General features: G+C 40.7%; 1 protein-coding gene across 3 annotated transcripts in view; it reads left to right on the top strand.

Annotated features, from left to right (window-relative positions):
- Positions 1-3,745: 3,745 nt before the first annotated feature.
- TGFBRAP1 (transforming growth factor beta receptor associated protein 1) overlaps positions 3,746-15,075 on the top strand; it is a 31,066-nt gene continuing 19,736 nt past the window's right edge. The window contains exons 1-4 of one of the 3 annotated variants that reach the window (XM_079300644.1): positions 3,746-3,866; positions 6,200-6,901; positions 12,835-13,029; positions 13,961-14,115. In XM_079300644.1, coding sequence (XP_079156770.1) covers positions 6,217-6,901; positions 12,835-13,029; positions 13,961-14,115 — 1,035 coding nt within the window. In that variant the 5' untranslated portion in view covers positions 3,746-3,866; positions 6,200-6,216. Of the gene's footprint in view, positions 3,961-4,024; positions 4,171-6,199; positions 6,902-12,834; positions 13,030-13,960; positions 14,116-15,075 lie in introns of those variants that run through there. The other 2 variants (XM_079300645.1, XM_079300643.1) reach the window with 2 other exon arrangements.

Below are 15,075 nucleotides of genomic sequence, written 5' to 3'. Positions count from 1 at the left end.
GAGGAAAACGCGTCTCCAGAGCAGCCGCGCGCCGCGGTGACGTCACAGGGTGGAGCGGGCCGGGACAACCGAGCGGGGATAACCGGGCGGGGACAGCCGGGCAGGAATAACCGAGCGGGGACAACCGGGCAGGAATAACCGAGCGGGGACAGCCGGGCAGGAATAACCGGGCGGGGACAACCGGGCAGGAATAACCGAGCGGGGACAACCGGGCAGGAATAACCGAGTGGGGACAGCCGGGCAGGAATAACCGGGCGGGGACAACCGAGCGGGGACAGCTGGGCAGGAATAACCGAGTGGGGACAGCTGGGCGGGGACAACCGGACGGGGATAACCGGGCCGGGACAGCCGGGCCGCGCAGCGGGGTGGGACAGCGGGAGCCGGGGGTGCGCTCTGCCGGGACGGCGCTGCTCTGCGGGGCAGCCGTGACAGGGGAAACGCGCACAATCCCACAGAATCACACAATATCCTGAGTTGGAAGGGGCCCGCAAGGATCATCGAAGTCCAGCTCCTGGCCCTACCCAGACAGCCCCAAGTATTACACCCCATGTCTGAGGACGTTTTCCAAATGCTTCTTGAACTCTGTCAGGCTTACTGCTCTGGTCACTTCCCTGGGGAGCCTGTTCTAGTTCCTGACTACCTTTGATGAAGAACCTTTTTTATGATATGCAGCTTAAACTTCTCCTGATACAGCTTCAGGTCGTTCCCTTGGGTCCTGTCACTGGTCACCACAGAGAAGAGATCAGTGCCTGCCCCTCATGAGGATCCTGTAGACTGGGATAAGGTTTTTCCCTCAGTCTTCTCCAAGATGAACAGTCCAAGTGACCTCAGCCATTCCTCACACGGCTTCCCCTCAAGGCCCTTCTTTGAACACTCTCCCGCAGCTTTATCACCTTTTTGTGCTGTGTCACCCAGAACTGCCCCAGCACAGAGGTGAGGCTGCCCCAGCTCAGAGCAGAGCAGACAATCCCCTCCCTGCCCGGCTGGGATGCTGTCCCTGATGTCCCCAGGACAGGGTTTGTCCCTTTGGCTGCCAGGGCTCTGCTCAATCATGTTCAACTTTCCATGCACCCCCGGGTCCCTTTCCATGGCTCTGCTCTCCAGCCTCTTGTTCCCCAGTCTCTCCATGCATCCCGGGTTGTCCCATCCCACGTGCAAAATCCAGCACTCGCTTTTGTTAAAATTCATACAACTGGTGGTTGCACAGCTCTGTTTTGTCTGGGTTTCTCTGAAAGGCTTCTCTTTCCTTGAGGGAGTTAGGTGTTGCTGATAAGGTGAGGTCACTCTCCCAGCATGGAACCGGGAGAACATCTATTCTATTGTCATTCTGTCAGCATACAGGAGAATGAACTCGTTGTGCTGCTGCTGCCCGAAACTTGCTACGGAATTAAACACTATCTCCGTCCTGCCCAAAGCTGTTACACCCACTGGTTAATGCTGCTTGATAGGCAACAACAAAAGTTGCTTTGTAATTCCAAAGTACAATAGCTGCCTTCCCATTGGAGATTGTCACCCACTTACATGTTTAAAAGCAGAATAGGGAATTACAAACGGTTACAAGTAAATAACCATATAGTTGTTACAACATAAAATTACAAAGTAATTTGCAGTACTTGATGCACTTTGCAGAATTGTAATGCACAGGCAACAGCGTAACACAATAAAAGTACAACCACGTGGAAGGAATTGCAGATACTTGACTATGTGGGTCACGTTAGAACTGCATATATGCAGCGTTTCAAAAGGCATAAATTCAAAATTCCAGTATTTAAAAATCATTTAAGAGTACAAGTAAGTAGGAACATTATATCATATTGCTTCCTTAAAAGTGTCTCCTGGCAGAATATACAATTTGTTCCCTTGTGCTTTTTCCCTTCGAGGAAGCTGCATCCATGGGGAAGAAAGGGCTGGGTGCCAGGGCTGCCCAAAGCCCCAGCTTTACAGTTCTGTGCCCAGTAGGCACACAGCTATAGACTAGTTCTATTTTCATTTTCTCATTCATTTCTCACTTCAGCCAATTTTGTCACAAAATCAACTGAACTCCAGTAATCTTGTGTGGCTTCTGGGGTGAATATTCAGCCTGTATTTTGTTTTCTTTTTTTTCAATTAATGAAACGAATGAAATTACTTTCTTGTAAATTACATGGATCATTTCCCTCTTCCTAAAGCACCTTGTAAGTTCTGCCTCACAGAAACATATCCTTGCTGACCAAATTAGTTGAGCTGATCAACACTTTTACCCTGAGATTTTCTCATGTTACTATTTACTTTGCAGGCATTTGTACCCAAATTATAGTTCCTCTTTGAATAACCAAAGCATGTCCTCTCACAATAAAGTTCTGAAATTGATGAAATGTAAACGGCCTGATAAAAATACAATGCTTCTCTTCCAATTGCTGTAAAAATAATAGAATTTTAATGAGCTGTATTGTTTTCATAGATTTGTTGAGTGATTCTATTGCATTTCGTAGTAGAGTCTTTTATGTTTTTGGGTTGTTTTTGGTTAATTCAGTAGGGTATTTTTAAATAAATGATACCAGCTACGACTTTCCATTACTTTTCTTTTTAAGATTTAAAATTAGAAAAAGAATGTTTTACATCAGTTCTGATACATTTCTCTTTACTTTGTTCATTAGCTGTATGTGTTGTCTCAAAATAGCTTCTTTCACTCAGTGTGCAAGAAGCCAATCCACACAGAGAATTGAGATATTTGTGTTATTTAGAGTTCTGTGCAGAAAGACGTGCTGGGCAGCAAATCCACAAAGCCAGCATAGCGACCATCGAAATTTAACCATTTACATACTTCAGCAAACATTAATATTCATTGGCTACAAATTGCATAGTTGTTTCATTGATTAGTCTTCTATTGGCCAATGATTCCCTCATTTCTTATGCTATTAGCCTGCACGCTCAGTCTTTCACTCCTCTTTAGCCAGTGCGTTTCTGGGGTCGGTGGCCATGAGTCAGTGATCGCGGCTCTCCCCCTGCCCAAATTACCTTTTACCCAGTCCGAGCTGATTTTAGCCGAGTTGTTGAGCAGGCTTTGTTAGTTTTTTCCTTATCTCGGGAATTCTGCCAAATACATTTGTGGCCCATAAAGTCTGCATTCTTTGTGTCCTCTATCAGTAGCATACCCTTCTCGCCAAGCTTTGCTAACCTCCTCCTAGGTCACTGAGGCATGTCAAGCCCTCAACTTTAACGAGACAATTCTACCGACAAGTAATTTATTTTTTCAACGTATAACAGCTGAGAGTTATATAAATATTAGTGATAGTATAAGTTTCCTATAATATATGAGACTTATATAAACCACTGTATACTAACAGCACAATTGAAAGTCTTATAATAGAAAGGAGACTTATACTATTGTTATTATTCAGTCAAATTGGAGTGAGGGCACTTTCTGGGAATCTGAAAAAAGCATCTTCCATGCATATATATATATGTGTGTGTGTGTGTGTGTGTGTGTGTGTGTATCCCAAGGCTTTGGACTCTCTTATGTCCCTATTATATAGATATAGATATAGATATAGATATAGATATAGATATAGATATAGATATAGATATAGATATAGATATAGATATAGATATAGATATAGATATAGATATAGATATAGATACAGGAATGTGTGAGTCTGTTCTCCCGGGTGTCTCCCGGCCGCGCGGGCGGGTTTCCGCACGTGACCGGACGCGGGCTCCGCCGCAGCCGTGCCGGTGACGCGGCGGGGGCGGGGCCGGCCCGCCCCGGAAGCGGCGCGTCCCCCGCCCGCCCCGGCGGATCGCAGCGCGCCCCGAGGCGGCCCTGCCGCCGCCACCGCAGCGCGAGGCCTGGGAGCGGCGGGCCCGGCTCCGCCGAGCGCCGGCAGGTGCTGCGGGAGGGCGGCGGGACGGAGCGGCTCCGTGTCCGGCCGGGCGGCGGGCGCAGCGGGGCCGGCCGTGGTGGGCCTGGCTGCGTGCGGGGTGTGTGAGGGGACGGGCAGCGCATCCCTGTGCTCCCGGGGGCTCCGCGGCTCGGGGCAATCCTAGCCGCAGGGTCATTAGGGCACGGGAGCGGTGCGGCGGTGAGGGAGGCAGGGTGTTGCTCTCCGGGCGCGGAGAGCACAATGCAGTGCAAGGTTATTGCTTAAGTGGAGCGGGGGAGAGCCGCTTCCCACTTCTTGCAGGAAATGAGTACGTGCGGAGTTGTTGTTGCGCTTGAAAATCAGTGTCTACTAGACTGATAATTTGGCTTTATTTTTGTTTGACAGCAAAACATCCCCATTATCTTCTTTTCCGGACTTCCGAGCATCTAAATGTAGTATCAAAATACTGCCTGTAACTACGGAGTGGCCTGTTCCACTTCAAAGGAACAGCATGTTCTGCAAAATCTGGTCTTTTACACTGCTCACTGACCCCTTAGGTTTCATAAATGAGAATTAACTAAGTCTTTGGCAACTTCAGGTACAATAGCTCTGACCTCTTCAGAGGGAAGTTTATCACTTTAGGCTACACACAGGCTCTTAAAAACTGTTGGGGTTGTTTTGGCAGTCATCCTTTGGACAGCCCTCTCTAACTTAAAATGCTGTGTTCTTTTGATCATGTTGGAGGATAAGCCGGCTGTGTTGCCAGACTTGCATTATCATTTTACCTTTGGCTGTTTCTCTAGTGCTTCCTGGGTTTGTTTGGTTGATTTTTGTGTGTGGGAGGTCATGACACTAATTTACACTCCAGGGGAGGATGGTACTTGAAAATGTCATGGAAACCTGAACTAAAATCCTTTTAACTTCTGAAAAAAACTCAAAAAACTCTGAAGTATTTGGTGCTAATGCTTACTGCTGTACATTGGTAATATGGTTTGCTTCTAGCCATAATCCTAGTTTTATATAATTTTATTTCATGGCTACCTGTAAGTTGTGTACCTTATTTTTGTCATTCAGTTATAGAAATTTTTGACTGTGGTTTTTAGAGCTCTCTTGCGAAAACAAAGGGTTTTGTTGGACATAATAATTGGAAACTAAATTTGTTTTGACTGTGTTTAATTTCAGTGTTGTTTACAGGAGCATTTTGTTGATGTTGATGTCTCTGTTGGCCCACAGAGATTTCATTTGATGTTTTGTATCACCACTGTACATGTGGAGTAGAAGTAATTGTGTGTGTTTGAGATGTTTAGTGTTGTGTCTTCCCCTGCAGTGGCTGACCATTACAGACCAGTCATGACAAGTTAAAAGGTGATTAAACAGGGTCAGCAATTTCTCATCTGCTCTTTGGAACGTTGAGCACAGTTGTCTGCTGGTTTCTTATAAAAGTAATGCAAGTCTGGAGTACAATAAAATTGCATGGACTGTTTTTAAAGCAGTATTATCTGCTTCATAAATTGCATCTGTCCCTTGACGGTGCTTGGTTGCAGAAGGGTAGATACAGTTTGTAGAATAAATATTAGAAGTGCTGGTTAGCACTTAAAGAAAGACTTTTGGAATTATTGTGGTAGTGGAGAACAGAAACACTGAATTTCTGTGATACTGCATCTTGAGCTTAATGAATGCTTTATGGGCCATGTGTGCTGCATATGTTTAAAAAAATAAAACAAGTTACAGACCCAAACCAACAACTTTTACTATGAGTTGGATGATACCTTGTATAAGTTATTATTGAATTGACTTGGAATGTGTTTCTGACTGCTGGAGACTAAGGAATGTAAAATATGTATTAAAATAAAATATACCTGTGACATTTTGTGAAAAGACTTTGTATTAATAGGCCTACAGTGGAGTGTAAAGCAACATGACATGTTAACTAGTAGCACTAAATGCCTTGTGGCTCTCAGGAAATCTAAGACCTGAAGCTTATCTGTTTTCATGTGATAGAAACTTCTGCATGACAGGCTTATAAGTAACTAAGCAATAACCTCTTGTAGTTCCAGTGTCTGAGAGAGCCAATAACATGCTGGCTGTTTGTGGAGAATGCATCACTTCAGAATAGCTGGGTGCTGTTGTGAATCTGTTTCAGAATAGGTTAGAAGTGGAAGCATACAATTTGATTTATTTCTGTGGTTATTAATGTGTGTGCTTGCTCTGCCTTATGTAGTCGGGTTGGAAATAGAGTAAAGGCTATTAAAAAGTGCAGTAGTTAAGTTTTTGTATCAGTGAATGTTAAATTGCTGTCTGTGATATTTGATTCTACGTGCAGAGGTAAACAGTAATGTCTTTTTCTCTTTAATTAGATCACCCAGAAGACACAATGAGCGTTAAAGCTTTCAAGCTCGTTTCTGCTGTTGAGCGGGAGATGTTAATGGGAGACAAAAATTACATCAACATCGAGTGCATTGAGTGTTGTGGGAAGAACCTCTATATTGGAACCAATGACTGCTTTATCTATCACTTTCTGTTGGATGAAAAGGTATCAACAGCTGGAAAAATAACTTTTGCTGCCACCAAGCAACTACACAAATACCTGGGTTTGAAGAAGCCTGTGAGTGAGTTGAAAGCAGCCTCTGCCCTCACCAGACTGCTTGTGCTTTGTGACAACACGATAACACTAGTGAACATGATCAACTTGGAGCCTGTCCCCACTGGTGCTAGGATCAAAGGAGCTGTGACATTCACACTGAATGAAAACCCTGTGAGTGGGGATCCCTTCTGCGTTGAAGTTTGCATTATCTCGGTCAAGCGTCGGACCATTCAAATGTTCATGGTGTTTGAAGACAGAGTCCAGATAGTGAAGGAAGTGTTTACTCCAGAGCAACCCTGTGCTGTGGCTGTAGATGGTTACTACTTATGCCTTGCCCTTACTACACAGTATATAATTTTGAATTATAATACTGGCGTCTCCCAGGACCTATTTCCTTATTGCAGTGATGAGAAACGGCCAATTGTGAAAAGAATAGGCAGACAAGAGTTTCTGTTGGCTGGCCCCGGAGGCCTAGGTGAGACTAAGGATTTTAATTTTTTGCAATTTTTTAACTTCTCTTTATTTCTCTGAATTTCTGAAGCAAAGCTTTACTAATTAAATGTTATGCATAATAATGATGCTTTCCTTCACAGGTCTATATTGGAATGCTAAGATTAAAAGGTGGATGATAAATTGTTGATACTTAGTAATATTCTAACTCTATAATTCTGTTACAACTATAAAAAAACCACACTGAGTGTGTTTTTAATGCACGAGAATTTATGATTATTTTTATTCTAATAATGTGTTTTATTTTAACCAAAGCTTTATTTCATTGTATCTTGCAGCCCTTAGCAAACAAATTGATGGATACCAAGTGAAATTTCAGAGACTGATAGACAGTCTCTAGTGATTAGGGTGACTGGGTTTGTGGAGCTACACATTGCTACAAAATTGTTCAAATAGTGTAGATGAATTAATTTTTTCCTCAGTTGCTATTCAGAGGAGTTTATATGAAGTCCATTGCGCAGGTTTTAACAGATTCATAAGAAGGTGTGTTTTACTACAGTGTTAGTAAGAAATTTTAGTGGAAGCAAGTTGCATCCTAACTCTTATAATAGTAAATGCTGTCTTAACTGTAGGTGTTAACAGATACTACCCAGTTGTTATGCTCCCATATGCTTAATATTTTTAGTAATATTTTTCAGCTCTGTGTTACACAAAATGATAGTTTAAGTATTGCAAAATCAAAGTTAGATCATATGAAATCATGCTGTTGTCTAAGAGATGACTGTAAGGACTACTGTAATCTATCTAAATCAACAATATGCTGTGAGGTCAGTAATCTTGAGCTTTTTTTGGAAAAGCTGCAGTATTCCAGAGCTGACAGACCACAGGCAGAATGCTTTCATGCTGTTTGCCATATGACTCTCCTTTCAAGAGACACGGTTTATGTATTTTACCTGAAACTTTAGAAATAACATGGCACAAAGTTCACAGCTATTTAAGGTCTTAATTCAGGTTTTGGCTTTTTAATATAAATTCCAAAGAAAATCAAGTGTGCAATATAAATACCAAAGAAAATCAGTTGCTTATATTGACATTTTGCTTTGTGACCAGAATGCGAGATGTACATCAACTCACCAACTTTTCTCTAAAGAAGTAGACTCTCCATAGAATTTGAGTTTATGCGAATTAAAGACATTCCAAGATGAACTTGTTTTTTTTTTTTTTAGGTACAGGACTTTTCTAAGTAAAAAGTTTCTGAGTTTGTGTATGTAACCTTTTTTTTTTTTTTATCTAGACACTGGATTTTAAACTTACTGTTAGAATTGTTCATAGCAGTTCCTCAGCCATTTGGTACTTTGTTGTCTTTGCTTGCAGTTAGTATTGAGCTCATTCTTTCAAAAGGAAGAGGAACTTAATTTTCGGTGCTTCTTCATTCTGTCCAGTAATTTGTTACTTTACAATTGAAAATCAATTATTTCTGGTATGTATGAAACTGCTTACCAAAATTCAGTTTTTGAGTTTGTGAAGCTCTGGTTGCATGTTTTTAATCAGATTTCCTGCTGTGCAGAGGCTTTAAGTGTTTAAACTTACAGCAGATACTTCTTAATAATACTGGCACAGGATATGCTCCCCAGCACCAGATGGAGCAACAGCCCCAAAAGGTCTGAGGTATTGACTCAGGGCTGAGCTCCCAATGGAGGGTGCAGCTCCTCACACCCTGAGCTGCACAAAGTGCCTCCTGCCTCTTGATAAGCAAAAATGTTGTCCTTGCCCATGGGGGGTGTGTGCTTGGTTGAGGATTTCTGTTGCCAAGTAAATGAGATGCAGTAGGAGGTCTGCAGAGTACATGGCACCAGAGATGGCAGAAAAGAAATTGAATCTTATCCAGCATCCAGGCATGAGCCTTCAGTCTCCAGCTGTACAAAGGGGAAGGACAGGCTGAGTCTCTGCTGTTCTGTGATAGCCAACACTGGAAACTTGTGACTTCTCATAACTGGAAGAATTCTCCTTCTCTGCTTGCTGATCTGCATCTTTATAGTATGCTCAGTGCTTACAGTAGCAGAAGAAAAGCAGGAAGTGCTGTCCAGCAAATCATTTGAGCATGTACAATGGAAGCACCAGGAGGAATTAGCAAACAATAGTAGTAGGAGACTCCCTTATATTGGAGATGGGGGTTTTCTCATCAACCCTGCTGGTAAGGAAGAACATCTTGAGGAGGAGTACCTCAATTGTGCAGATCACCAACTGATTGACAGCTTGTGTTGTCTTAAAGGACTATGGAACCTATTTAAGAAAGAGATGGGATCCACCAAGTCAAGTAAGGCAAAAACACTTTTGCCAACTTGACTGAGCAACATGGTGAGTTGGATTTAGATCAGGCGTGGTGGTGGTAAGGCTGTGTTGGCAAACAAATCAGTGCAAGGTGGTGTCATAAGAGACTTCATAAGCACAAACAGCTGGAGGAATTCTGCTTCAGGCATATGCAGAGAAAGAGGTCTTTACAAAACATGGTAGTGGAAGCTCTCACACTTTTTCTGCGAAGTTAGCACAGTTGTGCTCCCTTTACAGGGGAGCAATAGGTGGATGGGTGGGCTGCCTTGGAACAAAGGAGGAGGCAGATGAGAGTTTATGGATTTGGGTTAGAGGGCAAACTAACATGGCTGAGCAAACTCATTGTAGTGAGTGCTTGGAACAGACCACTTAATCAGGGAAAAGATATAAGGAAGACTTTCTTTAAGGAACAGGAAGAAAGCTATATTTGTAGGCCCTGGTTTTTAGGGTACACTTGAACCACTTCAGTACCTGCTTAAGGGGCAACACAGCAGGAGACAAACAGGCCAGGAGTTTTCTAGAGTGCATTGATAGTGACTGAGGAGATGATGAAGGGGTGTTCTCTGTTGAACATCAGTGTGTTATCAACATTTTTCTCTTACTTAATCTAAAACACCTGCTGCTAAGAAGAAAATTAACTCCATCCAAAACCAGGGCAGAGGCCAATGTCCATCTGGCATTGACTCTGCTGAACACCATGTAGGGCAGCAAAAAGAGATATTACAAGCACATCATCAGCACAGGAGAGCTAATGGAAGCCTACTGTTAAATGGAGCAGAGGACCTGATGCCAAAGGGCATGGAAAAGGCTGAGGTGCTTAATGCCTTCTTTACATCAGTCTACTGATACAACATTTCAGGAATCATCAGCCCTTAGGAACAGTGGGAAAATCTGGGGCAACCAAAACCTACCCTCAGCAGAGAAGGATCACGTTATGGAATATTTAAATAAACTGGACAGACAAATCCATGGGACCTGATGGGATATTCTCATGAGTGCTTGAGGGCGATGATCAATGCCATTGTGATGCCAGTTTATTATCTCTGAAAGATCATGATGATCAGAGGATATTCCTGAGGACTGGAAGAAAACAAATGTTTTCACTTCTGCCTTAGGTGATCAAGAGAAAAGAGAAAGGGAAGTATATCTGGCCATACCCTGATCTTCACGAAGGTGAGCTAAGAAAATCCTGGAAGCTGTTTCCAAATATACAAAGGACAAGAAGATGATTTGAAGAAATCCATGTGGATTTAAGAGGGGGAAATTGTTTGACTAGTGTGTCTTCTGTGATTAAGTACCAGCTTGGTCAATGAGGCGAGAGCTGTGATCCTGTGAAGTTCAGCAAGGCTTTGATGCTCTCTGCCATGACATACTTTGTAGACAAAGGGATGAAGAATGAGCTGGAGAACAGTTGAGGTGGATTGAAAGCTTGGCTGAAAGATTTGTAGTCAGCAGAGCAGAGTGCAGCTGGAAGCCAGTGACTAGTCTTGTACCCCAAGGGCCCAATGCTGAGTCAATACAGACATCATTTTAACAATATGGCTGATAGGGAAGGTTTTCACAAGTTTACAGATGATACAAAGTATTTCAATATCTCTTGGTCCTGAGAACAGTGTAGCTTTGTTTCAGGTAACTCTTTTAATCCTTGGGTAGCCTATGCAATTTTTAATATGGAATTGATTGCTGGCCTCTTCTCAAGTTTCATCAGTTGCATTCCTGTACTATAAAAAGGCTGTGGTTTCTGGTTGTAGTTATGTTTATTGTTATCCTTAGGTGAGAACTGGATGAAGACAGATAATGTATCATTCTGCCACAGAAGCCCTAGCTATTGAAGGTAGAGGGATATAGAGATACATTGACTTGAATGCATACTTTTTCACTTCCATAATTAATGTTTTTAATTACATAAAGAAGACCTTTTTAATTTAAAAAAATATGGAGTTTGTCATTATTTGTGTTGTTAGAACATCATAGAAATAGAAAAACCTAAGAATTAATCTTTATTAAGCTTTAGTCTTTATTAGGCTTATTAATATAGTAAGCCCTAAGTTTTCTCCTGGTTAGTATGTATTTAGTACAGGTTTTCTCCCACATTTTGAAGTGGGATTATATAATGGAATAACAACTGAAAGCCTTTAAAACTGGACAGTACATTTTGCCTGACATAAAATTTTACTTCTGAGTCATAAGAATATCAAAATCTATAGAGTAAATTAGAAATTATATATAACCACCCAAAAAGTATTTTCTGGAATTTCTCTAGTTGAAAAGCTGATCATCATAGTGAAAAAGAGTCAAGGAGAAAGAGCTGATCATTTGAAAGCTGCTGTAAGGGATCCAAAAATTTGTTCTCTACACTGTAGTTCTGTAAAAGTCTACAACCTTCAGTTTTGTTTTCTGTTTTCCCTTTTGGTTTTTGTTTTTTTTTTCATTCCAAAGAGGTCCTTGTACCCAACTCGCCTTGCCTCATTATCCTCTGTTTGGAAGAGATTTTGTAAATTGAATAACGTAATCTTTTAATCTCTTCTGTTCTTTAGAGCTCAGACTTACTCTGCCAGCTGTCAAGTGGCTCACTGCTGCCAAAGATCAATTTTCAGGGGCATGTCTTTTTAATGGCATGAGAGTACTTGGTTTAAGGAGTATGAATTCATATGCAGAACAGAAGTTTACACTTTGCCAGTAAATCTTTATGGAACTAGGCCTGAAAATTGTGACTGAAATTTCTCTTGAATTAATTTTGAATTTCTCTTCTCTCTGGGAATTAATTGTGACTGAAAATTCTCTTCAGAACTGGGAAATATCAAGTAGCATGAATAGAACCAGTGGCATATGGTCCTAAAGCAATTTAAAAGTCTGTTAAGCTAGGAGAAGAATGGAGGACAGAATAGACATGAGGAAGGGTAATGACAAAAACCCACACTGCAAATGAACTGAAGCTTTAATCTGGTTATTCTGAAGACATCATAGGAGTTTTCATTGGGATTATAGAAAGTCTTTACTCTGTGCTGCTTTATACTCAGCCTCTGCATTTTTTGAAATGATAGAAAACACAGATGCTTCGCAGGAAGTGACTCACCCTCAGGAGCTGGGCCCTTGTTGTCTGGAAATGTTGGCTGTAGCAAAAGTGAAAAAGTATAAGTAAACAATTGTGTCCACTAAAATGCTCTTTAGACATTGGACACTACAAGAACAAGCACATCTGCATTGCCAAAAAGTCAAGTGGTGCAGGTCCACAGCTCCTTCTAAGGCAAGATTGTTTGAAAGTTGAGTCTCAGTAAATGTTACTATTCTGAAATGTATTCAAACTACATGGTGTAATTCCTTTAAGAAAACTTTTAAAATTACTAAACTTGAATAATTCTTGCTAGTTTGTTTCAGTATTCATCTCTTCTCTTATTTGGCATTGTCTGTTCCTGTGCTGAAGGAGAATGAAAAAAAAAAAAAAAGAACTGAATTAACCAACATATCTGTCCAGTTCCAGGAGTGTGATGTGTTGTCATCATGTTGCCTGATACTCCACCTGCTCTGAGACTTTCCATTGCTGAACCTTGGTACCCCTGCTTTGTGTTGGGAAAACAAGAGTCTTCAAGTAGCCCAAGCTCAGGCTTTGTTTTTCCCTTTTTGTAGGCATGTTTGCTACTGTGGATGGGATTTCACAGCGCGCCCCGGTGCACTGGTCAGAGAATGTGCTTGGGGCAGCTTTGTGCTTTCCTTACGTGGTTGCTCTTGATGATGAGTTCATCACAGTGCACAGCATGCTGGACCAGCAGCAAAAGCAAACCCTGCCTTTTAAAGAAGGACACATTCTACAGGACTTTGAAGGTATTGAAAAGGACACTTCATTGCATCACTAATTCTGGAACAGCCCCTGCAGTCACTTGGGTTTGTTTTTTAAACAAGTTATCTAACAAGTGTGTTGACTGTTGAAACTTCTATTGCAAATACTTTCCTGGTTGCATTCGTTGTAGACTTCAGTATCTCAAAATTCCTCACTTGTAACAAAATGTATGCTTACTAAATGTGCTGTAACTGTCAAGTTAATTGTTGGTTAGGAATCTATGGAGTTAGAGCTTTTTCTTGTAACTTGATTATTTCTTTCAAAGGAGTAGTGTTTATTTCATGCTACAGCTCAATAATTGTCACCTGCAGGCATTTGTCCATTGACTATTCTGAAAAAATTATTACATATTAAAAAGGAATACAAAAGAAGAATAATTTTTAAAATATCTGTGTAAGAGGTTTAAAATTGGATCTTTCACATAGAATTGATAAACCAAAAAATGCACAAATTTCTATTGATCTGTTCTTCAATTGAGAACTCTTAAGTGTGGAATATACTATGCTAGTACTTTTTTGTTCCCCCAGAAAAGCTACAAACTCTAGCACTGTGAGCTGTATATTACTTGCTAGATTTGATGTATGGCTTAGTTGAAAGTTCCTACTCTCTGGAATCTGAACAATAATTTCAGTGGCTTTACCAGCTTAGTTCATCATAAGTGGTTCTAGCCAATTTCTCTTAATTTGAGTGGAACAAAATCTGCTGTTACTAAATAAATCTACTCTTATCTCTATATTTCTGAGGTGGAATTCATAGGTAAACTATCAAGTAAATGTCTTAGCAGCAAAAGTCACTTTTGGTACTTTAACACTGTTTAGGTTCTTGTATCTTAAACTGTTTATTTTAAAGCTTATTTCTGAAATTGCTTTTTTCTGTAGAGGCTGTAAATTAAATATATCTGTTTGTTCTGTCTAGGAAAGGTGATTGTTGCTACTAACAAAGGTGTGTATATCTTGGTGCCACTACCTTTGGAAAAACAGATTCAGGATCTTCTAGCTAGCCACAGAGTGGAAGAAGCCCTTGTTCTAGCAAAAGGAGCTCGAAGGAATATTCCAAAAGAGAAATTTCAGGTCTGTCCTTCCTTTCAATTTTCATGAAAATGTAAATTTCACAATGGGGTCATGTGTTCCAGTGGTCAAGTGATTGGAGAAGGTGGGGGAGGAATTTACATTGTAGAGAAATTGTAATACCTTTTATGATTTTAGCCTGAGGGAGTAGGTATTCTGCTGAATTGTTTTATTCTTACAGAAGCTGTGACATTGGCAGGGTTGAATGCTCTTGTTCTTCTGGGATTCTGTTGAATTTTTTCAAGTGTGTAACTTAAGAGAATTGAAAACAAAGCAAAACCAGAAACCTAGTGGCAGAAAATCCAATGGATGCTTCTTTGCTACTAGATTGTTATTATTTGCTATTGCTGTTTAAAAATATATACTTTATTTCAAAGTAGAATTTTGAAATTTTACTTCTTTTATCAAAGATTCTCATCATATCCTAAACTCCACAGCAGCACTTAACTTCCAAGTTAAATGATGGGAAATCTTAAGCAAATGCATCTTACTTCCAAGCTCTTACTTGTACTGCTGTGTAACTCAGATTTAAAGGTTTTTGTGTGTTAAAGTGTCTTACAAACTATTTGGTTACAGTATTGATTAAAGATTTGTGCTCATTCCCTTCTACCTCTGGTTTATATTGCCATGCATATTCTAGTGTATTTGTTCCTATTTAGAGACTTGTTAAAAGCAGCATGACATCTCTACTCATGGAGTAGGTGAGCAAATATTTGGCTTAGTTTCTTTGCTATGGTAAAAACAAAATTTGATCTGTAACCTGCAGAAAAGCTGTGTTTTTCCTTTATTAGATATACTTTGGAGCATTTTGTTGTCATTAAAACAGTTGTGTTACTTTTGGCTTGTTTAGGAAGGTGTAAAGTTTGACACATAACTCTGGAAGCTATAGGATTACAATGGTTAAAAATGATTCTGACTGTTAGGATTTTTTTTTTTTTTTTTTAATTTTAAGTAGCTTTTAAT

Source organism: Erithacus rubecula (assembly GCF_903797595.1).
Source record: "Erithacus rubecula genome assembly, chromosome: 1".
NCBI classification, from domain to species: Eukaryota; Metazoa; Chordata; class Aves; order Passeriformes; family Muscicapidae; genus Erithacus; species Erithacus rubecula.
Note: the sequence above shows the minus strand (reverse complement) of the source record. Positions and strands in the feature narration are given on the sequence as shown.